Source organism: Aptenodytes forsteri, unplaced genomic scaffold, assembly GCF_000699145.1.
Source record: "Aptenodytes forsteri isolate BGI_AS27 unplaced genomic scaffold, ASM69914v1 Scaffold86, whole genome shotgun sequence".
NCBI classification, from domain to species: domain Eukaryota; kingdom Metazoa; phylum Chordata; class Aves; order Sphenisciformes; family Spheniscidae; genus Aptenodytes; species Aptenodytes forsteri.
Window position 1 is genome coordinate 824104 of NW_008795715.1, and position 12916 is coordinate 837019.

Consider the following 12916-nt stretch of genomic DNA (forward strand, 5'->3'; position numbering starts at 1 on the left):
AAAAAAAAAAAAAAAAAGAAGAATTTGATCTATATATTTCCATATATATGTGTATATATATGCTTACGTACATGTGAGGGGTTGAAAATGTATTTGACTTAAGAGAAGAAATCAAGATTCAGTTTTACTCAGCCTTTTTCCTGGAGCAGCCATTTTTCTCCAAGAATAATGTGGTATTGGGAGTTGGTGGCTTTGGCTCCATGGGCCACCTGATATAGCATCAACCCTGTTGTCCCAGCGCAGAAGAGCCGGCCATGCTCAGCTCTCCTATTTTGGCAGGAGCCCCGGCTCAAAGTAAAGCAACCGTAAATGTGCCCAATGCCAAGGGCAGGAGAGGAGCACCTCTAGGAAATCCAGAGCACACTGGAGCTGGGGTCACATCTGTGAAGAGCTACTGACTTGTGCAGACAGAATAAATAGCCTCTCCAACATTTCCATTTTCCAAGACCAGTTCTTAGCAAAATACTTTTTTTTTGGCCCATCAACTGGTGAACTCACTTGATTTTTATCTGATAATAAGCTTACTTTTTGTTTCGGATAGTTAACTACTTTTAGTCAGTAAATAGGGATGCATTTGGTCAAAGAAGTAGTCATGTGGACAAACGTGTGTGCAGGTTTATGTTTTAATGTATTAAATATATGTCCATGCACTGTCTGTTAGAAATACTTTACTGCACACACGATGCTCCTTTTCAGGGCATGATTTGACACGGTAAGACACAGAAGGGAGAGGGACAACAAGGACTGTGCATAATGTGCATGTGTTTTTAAAAAATTTTTCCCTGACATTTGTTTCCTTCTAAGTGAACAAGACCTCAAATTCTGATTAATATCTTCCTTGAAGCATTTAGCACATACAGCCTTGATCCCTTCTTAGTGGCATGGCAGCACAGAGATCCATCTAAGCGTTTTTTAATGTAAAAATCAAGTTCTCTGGTTTGATTTATTTTGTTACCGATGTGTTCAAAGGCATCATTTGGAAATACCACACTGTAGCTTTGAAATCTGAGACAGTAGGAGAAGTCATCCTTAAAAACAACACCAATAATATCTTCCTCCAAAATTCCTCTCGTTTCCATTTTTTTCTCATTTTCCACCTCTTCTATTATTATACCTGTCATTAAAAAAAAAGAAAAAAAAAGAATGAAACCATGACAGCTGAAACTTTGATTCGTCATGCAACAACATGAAAATGTGCACCAGCCACAATTTGTACCCTCAAAAATGGTATTCTCCAAATCCTTTTCTCCCCCCGCCACAATGAAGACCGAGGTGCCCACAGTGTCGCGGTGGGTTCAGGCACTGCGGCTACGAGGGTCTGAGAGCAGCATTACCCGTCATTGCAGAATCCGAAGCCACTTTGCTCATTATTCGCCTGGTGGTGTTTGTTACAGGTGTGTATGCGAGTCTGACTCCCGTAGCGTTAAAGGCTGGATCATCTAATCGCCCGAGGAAGTTGTAAGGGATTTCTTGCCGCTGGGAGTGGAATATCATACTTGATGATGTTTGTATTATTAAGAGAAAAACCACCGATGTAATCCATTCCTAGACGAAAGGAAGGAAACGCAAAGGTGAGTGGCAGCACAGTGGCTTGGAGGTTGGGTGGTGTGGAAAGTGTCTTCAAGGACCTTTCTCATCCAGCGCTGATCCGGCTGCACAGTCCGGCTCCTCCAGCCGTGAATGCCTTCTTTCTGCAAATGAGGAAGAGCTATTTCACAGGTGTAATAATTTGAAAACATGAGGAATGTTCCAAGTGAAAAACATGTTTTCTTAGTACCAGAGCCAACGAGGTCTGCTGATAATTTTACACCGGTAATCGTGAATTGGACATTGTGTTCTTCTGGACAGTGTAGAAATGGGATCAACAACCAAAAGCAACAAACCAGCTTTGTAACAAGCCCTTATTATGCCGTGATATTTTAGTGTCACGGGAAGAAGTGTAACTGCTGACATTTTCCAGAGAACCACATTACCAGCTGAGGCTTCTCATGTATCACCTAGTATAAAAACAACGCAATGTAAAAATACTTCGTAGTGGAAATCTTAACTTCCCTTTGGAAGAACCAATACTTGCCTGAAAACTTTCTGTCTTCATCCTCCACACCAGAAGAATATTTTTCCATAGGAGAGCACGGGTTTGCTGAAATATTTTTGAGGCTCTCTTGAATATCCCCTGCATTTTCCCAGCTAGGATGAGAAAGAAAATAATATCATTTAGAATAAAACAGATCACTGGGAGTTAATATATTTACTCGGGTAAATGCCACTTCAGAGGAAGCCAATAACACGCCAAAGGTTAAGAGCTTTTCTCCATTTTACAATTTGGACAACCAAGGAGAAGTTCAATGGAAATAGTTCAAGATCATGGAAGGGAACAGAGAGCTGGGTTGGACTCAGCTGCCTCTTCCACGTGCACAGATTCATCCTTCTTCATCCCAAAGAGGCTTTGTAGAAAGAGGCATTCAACTGGCTATAGTTTGATTCTTCATCTACCTAAAATTAACAACAGAAAAGCCAGTCTGTCCTGTACTAAAAATGTGAGAGGATTGAAAGGCATATAGAAGAAAGAAGATATACATTTTAATTTTCTTTTTTTTATGCAGCTATTCAAAATACTTAAACCAGACACGATCTGCAGCAGCATTGTCAAGCCCAGCTCCTGAGTGCAGTAGCTCTGGTTTACGCTGCACATAGAGCTGAGCCTCAGATCCTGCACTTCTTGCAGTGAATTTATGTCTCGCCTTAGACATGCGGTTTGCTGGCAAACCACTGCTCAGCTGCTCTAGATACTGTAACTAGACCCTAAACCACCCACATTATATACACGCCTTCTCCCCACATCGTCTATAGGGGGAAGGCAGCTGCCACCCAGGAGGTGGTTAGATGCTAGAAGTAGCCTAAAATAGATGCCGCCAATGTATCCCTTAAGCAGGCTGATAAAAGACCAATTTGTCACATTTTCACCCAAATGCTGATATAATGAATTATAACTCTAGTATAGCTAGAGCAGGGCAGCATTAAAACACCAATGTAGCTGCTTCTTTATATCCTCCTAAATACTGAGCAGGGAGTATTTATTGGGGGATATTTTTATGGAGAATATTTATTTCAGCTCCAACTTTGGTCATGTGGCCAAGCAGCAAATATCCTGTACAAGAACAACAGCAATTTCAGAGTGACTGGTTTCACGACCTTCCCAGAAGGAGAGCAGGGGAGGGAACCTCAGAACATGCTTTTGTATTTTAATCCTTTAAAATGGCTGAAACAAAAAAATCAAAGCAACCTCAGATGCATTGTGCTCTTTTCCCCTTGGACATCGTTTCCTGATTTCACGGATTGGGCAGCTGGAGTTAATAAACGGTTCTACTACTCTGTTCCCTTCATTGCTTGTTTTTGGAAGAACTAAATATTTGCGTACTCCAGGGGCGATGGATCCAGAATCCCTGTTTGCCCTCTGACTGTTAGCACAAGGCTTATCTCCTCAGTGCTCTGCTTTCCCTGCCTGGAGCTTTCTCCTGTGCTTCCGCATCACAGCCTACAGTGAAGGCTAAAGGCAATTAGGAAGGGATTTCTAGGAAGTGCTACTTTTTTTGCCCAGGTCTGGATTTCAGTCATTGTGAACTAAAAGCAGCAGCCCAGCACGGGATGTTGGGGCAGTAAACAAAGGTTCACGCTGGAGTATTTGGATAACGTGGGAAACATGATGGTCTTGTAAAAATAGCTCTGAATCTCAACAGAGATAACAAACTTCATTAAAAAAAGAGATGGAGCAAATCTAAAACTTTTTTTAAAAAGTCCAACTAATTTTCTATCAGTTTTAATCTTATTTTTGCCTTTGGAGCAAGAAGCAACTACCCCTGGAAGCTGAAACATGAACCCAGAAAGTTAAACAAATGATGCTGTCTACAAATGCTGCATGAACTTCATCAGGAAGAATTTAAATTTAAATTAGATATCGAAAGACACAAAACATAAGCAGGAGAGATGCCGCTACAAGACCTGAGATTCAAACCTGCAGATTCAGAAGACAAAAACCAAACATCAGAAATGTATTTGGAAGCAACGGTGTTTGAGAAGCCTCAAACCAGTAAGAGCATCCCTTGTAAAACTGGGTGCCTCTGGGACCATTTCCCTTCCAAGGGCTCAGTAAACGCACCCAAACTTCTCGCTCTCCAGGAACACGCTCCTCAGGCACTGCAATAACTTTTACTGGGATCCCGTGTCAAGCTCTGCTATAGCAAAGGTTATCCCAGGAAGGCATGTCCCACATAACCACTTCATTTATTTACCGTCTCAGGGATTTCCTATTTGGCACCTCCTCAGACCTTTTTTCCCCTCTAATAAAAACTTAACAAAGCATATTGTGGCTAACTCTGAAAAGCAAGTTGCTCTTCAGGAGTACTGGCAGGAACCTCTCGATGCTGGCTACAAAGCAAGCAATGTGCGATGCATCTCGTGCTTCCCAGAGGAGCCGCCGGCTTTCCAAGAGCCAATGATTAATCCCTGCACGTGGGGAGTGCAGAGGTGAACGTGCTCTCTCAATACCCTCCTGTTTGCCAGTTACTGCAAACACAAAAAACTGCATCTGGCCCCTATTCAGCCCTGTCTTTACCTCCTGATAAATACGAGACAGATTTGTACTGACTCTGCTCTTTAACACACAGTTTTTGAAACAGGTTTTTTTTTCCTATTCTCAACTCAAAAAAAAATAGCTCTAAGCCTGCCCTGTATCAAAGTTCAACACTTTAATTCATACAGAGAAGTGAAATTTGGGGGTCCACGTTTTTAGAAGCCTTTCTTGGTGATAGCAAGGCTGGAGGAGGGGGAGCAAACGGAGGGATCGTTAGCTGGGAGGACCCAGCGCTCAACCTGTGGCTCTTTGCCTAGAGCCAAAGTGCATCAGTGGCGAGAATCAAAATCCACGCTCACCCAGAAAAGCAGAATGTCTTTGCCCCTTTGCCTCTTAAACATTTTGATGCAAAGCTCAATGTTTGTCAGAGAGCAGAGCTGGAAAGTACAGCTCTTATGCATTCAGCATAAGACTGTATTAAAATAATAAGGAAAAAATTAATCACCAAACACAACCCCTGCATGAAAATACCCTAGGTATAATTTTTCACTTAACAAAAGAGAAATATGAAAGCCCTTACCTGATAATGTGTTTTCCATTAGAAATATGTCTCCTTCAGCTCTGAGATGTCTGGGCTCATCGTCTCTTTGCAGTCCTGGAGAGGGTTCAAGGCTGTAGTACAGCCCGATGGCCATGCCCCTCTCCAGCCTGACGTCAGAGTCCGGTCCTGGCGGTGCAAACGCTCTCAACACTTCTGGAGCAACGACCCAACCGGGGAGCAATACCTACAACCAGCTGGCCTAGGGCTTGCAGATATTAACACGACATTTTGCGGTATTTAATGTGACATGTGCATCGCATGCAATATAACGGCATGTTTCTACCAGGCTTACAAGTCCCGGGGAGAGCCTCAGGAGGAGAGCTGCGTGCCCTGGGACGGGGCGAACGCGAGCTCCCCGTTGGTAGCAAAGCAACGTCGTCCTTGCCCAAGCTTCTCTGGAGGGAAAACTTCACTGCCTTCTCCCCATCTTGCTCAGAGCCTGAGTCAGCAAGCAATCCTTCCTCTGCAGAGGCGAATCCTGCATCTGAGGACCAACGGGATTTTATTTCTTGTTTCTGTTTTCCCCGTTGTTTTAAATAATTTTTTTTTTTTTTTTTTTTAGTTTTCACTCCTTTTAATTGCTTTTCCAGCAGCTGTCAACACAGCTGGAATCAGGATGGAGTTTGTTAGTGGTTTGTTTTTGGTTTTTTTTTTTTTTGTTTTTTTGTTTTTTTAAATCAGTTTCCAATGGATCTGCACTCAAAACAGGGAGGTGAAGAAATCAGATAAGCCAGGAAACCCAAATGAGTTGGAAGGGCGTACAGCCACACGACAATTCAAACAGTTAAAGGAGTTTGGCTGTCCTGAATCTTCAACAGCTTAAGGACTCTGCATCTGATTTGCAGAGCTGACTAAAACCACAAAAGCCGTCTGGTTGTTGCTTAACAAAAGGCCATAGCTCTTCTGCAGCTGCCCATTTACTCATTTTCAAGGAATGAGTTCATTTAGGAGAGGAGCAGAGCATTTTCCTGCATCACTTCCCATTGGGCAACAAGCGAGAAATGGGGAAGGCTACTCGTAACTGCAAAAAAGCACAGCCGAGATGCACTTCACTAAAAAAAATACTGTTTCTGACACATACCCTGTGCCATACGTAGTGTGCTGGCAGTACCTGGCGGAGCGTGGAGCCCTGGCGTGCCTGCACATTGTCTACAGAAAATGCATTTTAACATAAAAACGACACCTGCTTCGAGTGCTCCTTAGGGTTTCCCATCCTGTACACTGGGTGCTTCTCCTGGCTCTGCCACTGAAGTAGGACCCCAGTCCAAGGCAACCCTCTGGGGCTTCACTGAAAAGCAGCCAGAGAGCACGTAGCATCTCAAAATATCATTAATTAAACCCCCAAGCAGTTGCTCCACAGGATTTCTGAGGAGGAGACTCAGGACCAGCCTCGGATCAGCCCTTACCTCTACCAGGAGGAGGAGAGGGGCAAAGGACAGAGCCAGCATCCTCTGAGGGGGACACTTGAAGCAATGCATTTCAGGAAAAAGGAGAACTGAAAGCTCCAGGACACTCTTATCAAGGAGAAATTCAGCATGCTAAGTTAGGGACTTTCTGAAGATCTCTTAAAGGAAGCATTACAAGGGAATGGACTAATTTTACAGCTTTAAAAAGAAAAATAAATGGCATGCTGCCCTTAACAAACCATTAAAGAAAAACTAGTATGAAAACCTGGGAATTTTCAACAAGTTCAGATTAAATTTCTTTGGGGTTATTTTCCTCCCCACTGAGGGGTCCGGGGAGACTGAGGCACAATCCCCTTTCATTTTGCTAGGTCCTTAGCCGACCCGCAGGGCTGGAGGTGGACCTCCTCCTCCTCCTCAGCAGCGGGTCACACCGGGAGCTGGCAGTACCACGCGGCAGCCGAGGAGCAGGCAGCGTACTTCATCCCTGTAGACCGCGGTTTCGTGTTCCAGCTTCAGCCAAACCCCTCACCAGCAGCACCTTGCCTCCCCTTGCGCCGGAGCGAGCACCCATCCAGCCACCCAGCAAGTTCGTCCTGGGTACGGATCCAACCAGAAAAATGAATTATTTTTTTCAGTGGGGTTAATTTTCAAGCGGACGAACATGATTCATCCCTGCAGATGCACGACGCAGCGTGCCAGGAGCACTCAGCTGCCGTGGGGTCACTTCTAGCCCGAAGTTGGGCTGAACTAATCTGGCTGCAAAACGTGACACAACTGCGGGCGGTCGAATCCCAAGAGTTGCAATACTGCGATTCCCTGAATTCAATTAGAAATATGCAATTACTGCAGCCTGACACCCCCAGCCGCGCCAAGAGCCGGGGCCCCCCATGCTCTGCCCAAGCCCACTCACCTGCATGCCCCGGTGCGCTCCAGGGAACAGCAAAGGCTTTTGAAAACAGTCCCCCTAATTCTAGCACGGCAAAACACATGCATGAGAGCAACGCAAGCATTTAACAATCCAATCCATCTTTATTTTGGTAGTACTTTCTGCCGGAAAAGGAAAAACCTTGACTTTGCTGTATTTGTAAAGTGGTAAAAGAAAAGACAGGTGTATAAAATAAACTGCAAATGATTCAAAGTGCCTGACGGCAACATCAGGAGGAGCGTTACAAACGTCTCACCTTTGGACCTGATACCTTCTGTTTCTGCTAACAGAGTACTGGATGTCAGCTTCGTAATAGACTTCACTCGCTATACAGAGATATTTTTAAATAAGGGCTTTTCTTGGTAATGTAAACAAAATCAGACACATTAAATTCCTCCATAGAAAAATACAACCTTATAACAACACCACAAAGTAAACGCATCTTCCAAGTTTTGGATATACTACCTACCTATTTCTCACAACCACCCTGCAAGGTAACTAAAACCATTATACCTGGGAACGGCGGCACAAACTGAATTGATTTGCCCCGAGTCCCACAGTCAGCCTGAATCCAGCTGCCTCGTTGTGGTTTTATCTCCTAGAGCACAAACTGGGTGTGCGTATTGTACGGCTGGGATTTGGCACGTCACTGATAACAGCTGAACAAAGGGACTTAAAACGGCAGGAATAAAACTCTCGCGTTTCCAGGGGATTCTCTGGTTTAATTTTGCGTGTGTTTTTCCTTATTCTGGCAATTACAGACATCATATGACACTTTGAAAGACTTCTGGTTACAATACATTATGATTACAGTGATGTTTTGGGGTGGCATCTTACGCCACACTGACAGAGGATGTCACCACGCCAAAAAGATCCCACCCTAATACGCAGTTAGCTTAACGAGCCAAATTCTTTGTATGGGTAGCTGCACAAATACAGTGCCACCATCAACTGGGTTACTCCAGGGTAAACAAGAACAGCATCAAGCTGAGCAAATCTAGATGCTAATGACAGTTTTCATACGATCCATTTGAAACATTAGAAAATAAGAAACTATTTGAAATAGGGTGACGTCATCCAGACAGTATCAAACGACTTTACAGACTATTAACTGATTGTAAGTTAAAGAATAAAATTAAGACATCAAGGCTAACAGGTCACAACTGTACTTTCATAAGTTCACGTGGAAAGAGCATGCTGTACATTGCTGGACAGATGTACAGATGACACTCAGCTGAAAAACCATTTACAAAAAGAGATGGAAGTAAGAAATGTGGGATTTGGAGAAAACGCTCTTAGCTTGTATGTACAGATATGGGAAAACATCACGAGACAAAGTTCTGGGTCCCACCTTTGCTCCAAATAAAGGAAAATGCTCAGAGATACTGGCCAGCAGCAGGGACGCAGCTGGGAGCAACGGGCTGGGGGTTCCCAGGGGCTAAATAAAAGGCTGCATGAACAAAAGAACCGAATTTGGGTCACTTTTGTTTTCTTACAGGGAAGCTTCAGCCCTGGAAAGATGGCTACTGGAGCTGCAGTTTAGAGGCTGGTGCTTTAATCCCGTTCTTTACCCGTTTCGTTTCTAGCACGGGAGATGAGGGCATATGCAAGTACCACGGCTCAGGGCTCATCAAAACGGGCAGATTCACGGTCTGCGCTCCTGAGGGGAAGGGACCTTCCCCTGGGGAAGCAAACGGGACGTCCAGGTGTTTCTGCAGTTCTTGGGCTCAAATTTGAACCACAAAACAAAATCTCTATGTTTATATGCGATCTACAGGTACAAAAGAGGAAGCAAAAGTTGTACGCAGAGAGTTCACATCGCCCCATAGTAGAGCAAGAAACTAATGAAAATAGATTTTGGCTCAATGTGATGATAAGCCATTATCGGACGTATTACATACATTATTGCCTGATAATTACAAACAGTAATTTTTTTTACACAACTCCACCTTAACCTATAGTTTTTTGTGTTTTCACAAGAAAAACAAAGGTCTTTTCTAACTTTAACGTGAAGATATATAAATTATATGACTTATTAAGCCAATGTTTCAATATAAATGCATCTTTCTATTTGTTCATTGCAGAACACAACGAACTGTTAGCAATCTTTAATCTCATCTTATAAAACTAAAAAAGTGATGATAGCTTTGTATAGAAAAAACAACAAAAAAAATTTTTCAACGTACATCTGTCATATCTTAGGATACAGGATCACATATTCTGTTCTTTTTAGTGCTTCTATGCAAACCAAAGGCACCATTCCTACTGATGAGGTTGTGAATTTGGATATTTTTATTTTGGGTTTACGAAGGTGAATGAAAAATTGCCAGGCCAGGACAAAGCAAACGTTCCTGTGCTGAGCACACTACTGCACTACTTACTGCTATCACAACAAAGACGGATTAGGAAATACTGTTGCATGTACTTACGATTCACTGTCAAGAAAAATGAAAACATCTAAAAAGGACTGTCTGTAAAAACAGCTGACAGGATACACATCGTTACACCCAGCGAAAGAATTAGACTGTTTTTAATGAAGACGAGAAATACTCACACCTCTGCAAATCCCCTAACTACACAGTTATGCCTTTGTACTTTTACCAAGCGGGGGAAAAAAAAAAAGCATCCACTTCTGTACACCCCCTTTAACCCTACAGTGCATGCATTACAAACACCAGTGCCCCCCAGAATGGCAGCAGGACTTAGCCACATCTGCCAACTTGCAGTAGAAAGGAATATAAGTGTCAGTAAGTGCCATATTATATCTGTAAATGAACATTTTCACATTGGTTGGATACCAAGCTAAGCTCGCAGTGTAATTCAGGACCGTCTTTGCAGTGAATACAATTACTTTGGAGTGGTTTTTCCCCTCTCTTCTAAGCAGGTGCATCTTCTAAGCACAAGCAGGGACGGATCAGCCGGCGGGGGAGCAGGACCTTGCAGGGACACGTGTCTGCATGGCACCTGGTCGGGCAGGCAGCAACGCCCAACCGAGGGCACGGAGCACGACAAGACCCTGCGAACCAGCGAGCGGGTCCCGCGGGGCAGGATGCTCCAGCGGCAACTGGTTTTGCTCAAATGCACGATTTCCAGTACGGACAGCCCAACCTCAGGCAGCCAGCCCTGATGCCGGCGCAGCACGGCCAAGGGAAGAAGGCAGGCGGGTGCTCCTACACGAGCAACCGACACCAGGAGATGACCGACTGTCGTGGCAGCGTTTTCTCGCTCAACGCAAACCAGGAAACAGCGAGGGGAGAAGGAATTTCAGAACAGCCAGAATAACTTTGGGGATGCTCGCCGCTTCCACTGCTATTGCGGCATTATTCCTAAGGCCAGGATGGCGGAACACACTCAGTGCTTCCAAATACGATTTTCCTTGTCCATCCCAGCTCCGATGTTTTCCATGCACACGCCCCAACGTGTGCGCAGAGGATCATCGTTCGCACAAAACACGAGCTGCCGAGCAGATCTGGACCGTGAGGAGTTCAGAAAACGACTCGGTCTTCCTGCGTCCTCTCCCACCACAGTGTGCTGTTCAGGGTGCCGAAGCTGCTGTCCTCCTCCTCCTGCTCTTTAGCAAGCTCCACAAAAACCTGAACGGACAGAAAGGATGTGGACATGCCATGCTCCTTGCAGGAACTTTCTCGATCACAAGTAGAATGCATGGTAAAAATCTCATGGATATGGAATGTATTGCTTCATCTGTAGGAAGTTTTTAGAATTTTGGGTTTTTTTCTCCTTTCCAATGAAAAGGAAGTTGAACCAAATACATGCTGAAGGACATTTATCGTCAGCAATAACTAATCCAGAATAAGCAATAATAAGCCTCAGCTTTACCCTCCTTTCAGAAATGAGCACCAATGCCCACCTTTTGAATAAATCAGAGGGGCATTTCCACTAATGTCACACATTTATTTTGCTCCAGTCACTGCAGTTCGTGTGTCTTATTTTAAAAAAGAAAGGAGAAAATGGGAATAAAGAGAGCAAGGGAACTGACAGTCCCAATTCACTTTGGAAAAGGGGACTTCACTTCCCCAAAAACGCCCGAACAGGCAACAGCAGAGTGGCCCCAGCTGCCTGAAAGCCGGGCACGGGGTCAACCTGCGTGCGCAGGGCTCATCAGCCCCTCCATCCACGACTCGCTCAGACTGGATGCACGACTCCTGTATGACAGGGGCGAAGTGAATCCCACCCCGGACGCCTGCGAAAACCCTGTCTAAAAACCTGCAACACCTTCGCCTGGCAGGGTTTACTTCCGAAGTATCATTTGCTTTAACATACCTGTTCCAGTGTTGCCTGAGAAAAGCTGTACTCCTCGATGTTAAAGGCGTGTTTTACTGTCGAAAGAGTTAACGAGAGCGCATATTTAGGGATACTGACACTGATACAAGTGGATTTAAAGCATTTTAAGCTGGTACAAGTGCTTCCTCTTGATTTCACAAGAAACACAGTTGGGGACAGCAATAATAATAGAAAAAATAAATTGAATAAATTTGGAGCAGAAATGTGCTGTTGCATGGCAAAAGTGTCAGTTATGGGAGACAAAATGATTTCTGTATGTGATGCATGGCAAATGCTTAATTACCTTCTTCCAGCTTGGAAAAAGAATGTGAAAGTGACTGTACATCTTCTTTAGGAATTTTATACGCCAAAATAGAAGCAAAACTGGAACAAAGAAACAAAGCAAATTTAGCTTCAGGCAAAATTACTCAAAGCAAAAATATTAATATCCAAGTGAATGGATTTAAATTCATTTTCTGAAGGTTACTCCGGGCATTTTCACTAGTCATCATCATACAAGACAACAGGAACAATGTAGTTCCAGGAGACCAGCTGGTTTATAATCCGTCTCAGAGATCCAGGTCCAGGTGCATCAGTGGAGACCCACCTGAGACTGCTCTATGATTTATATGCTCTTCAGATTCAACCATTTATATTCTGCCTATAAACTCATGAAAGAAAAATCGCTGCCCGGGATTCCCAAAGTTATGAGGTTTGCCTTTCAAATCAACTCAGAAGGAGGTCACAGGATCTCTCGGGACTTTGCATCATCCAGAAGTTCCTGCAAACCAGACTCCAGAACAGGGAGCTGCTCTACCCCACACATTTGCTTCTGAAAAATAAACTCTCCTCCAAATCTCCCGCATTCAGGACTGCTCCTTTCACGATGCCTGCAGTGCCCCTTTTGGAGAGTCTCATCAGCGGTCACCAAGCCAGACCCTCGAGTTCATACCACAGAAATTCAAAGCTGCTGGGGGAAAACCAACCAACCCACCCCCAAACTTTAAGGAACCCCCAGAAAACGTTCAAGCATTTCTAGATAAGGGCCAGTGACTCAGTGACTCAGATTTTACCCCGTTTCCCTGGGGGGGGGGGGGGGCCAACCTCCCACCCCAGCCCTGCAGCCTGGGCAG

At 44.3% G+C, this 12916-nt stretch overlaps 2 protein-coding genes across 2 annotated transcripts in view; both read right to left on the reverse strand.

Annotated features, from left to right (window-relative positions):
• Positions 1 to 5188, reverse strand: part of LOC103902431 (ATP-binding cassette sub-family A member 9) — a 26847-nt gene extending 21659 nt beyond the window's left edge. Inside the window, exons 1-4 of the mRNA XM_009283484.2 lie at positions 5151 to 5188; positions 2075 to 2187; positions 1335 to 1545; positions 956 to 1114 (exon numbers count right to left, since the gene is read on the reverse strand). Coding sequence (XP_009281759.2) covers positions 956 to 1114; positions 1335 to 1545; positions 2075 to 2187; positions 5151 to 5169 — 502 coding nt within the window. The 5' untranslated portion in view covers positions 5170 to 5188. The remainder of the gene's footprint in view (positions 1 to 955; positions 1115 to 1334; positions 1546 to 2074; positions 2188 to 5150) is intronic.
• A 2403-nt stretch (positions 5189 to 7591) lies between these two features.
• The window catches only part of ABCA5 (ATP binding cassette subfamily A member 5), a 31529-nt gene continuing 26204 nt past the window's right edge, over positions 7592 to 12916 (reverse strand). Inside the window, exons 36-38 of the mRNA XM_009283485.2 lie at positions 12088 to 12167; positions 11784 to 11839; positions 7592 to 11095 (exon numbers count right to left, since the gene is read on the reverse strand). Of these exons, the coding sequence (XP_009281760.1) occupies positions 10988 to 11095; positions 11784 to 11839; positions 12088 to 12167 (244 nt within the window). The 3' untranslated portion in view covers positions 7592 to 10987. The remainder of the gene's footprint in view (positions 11096 to 11783; positions 11840 to 12087; positions 12168 to 12916) is intronic.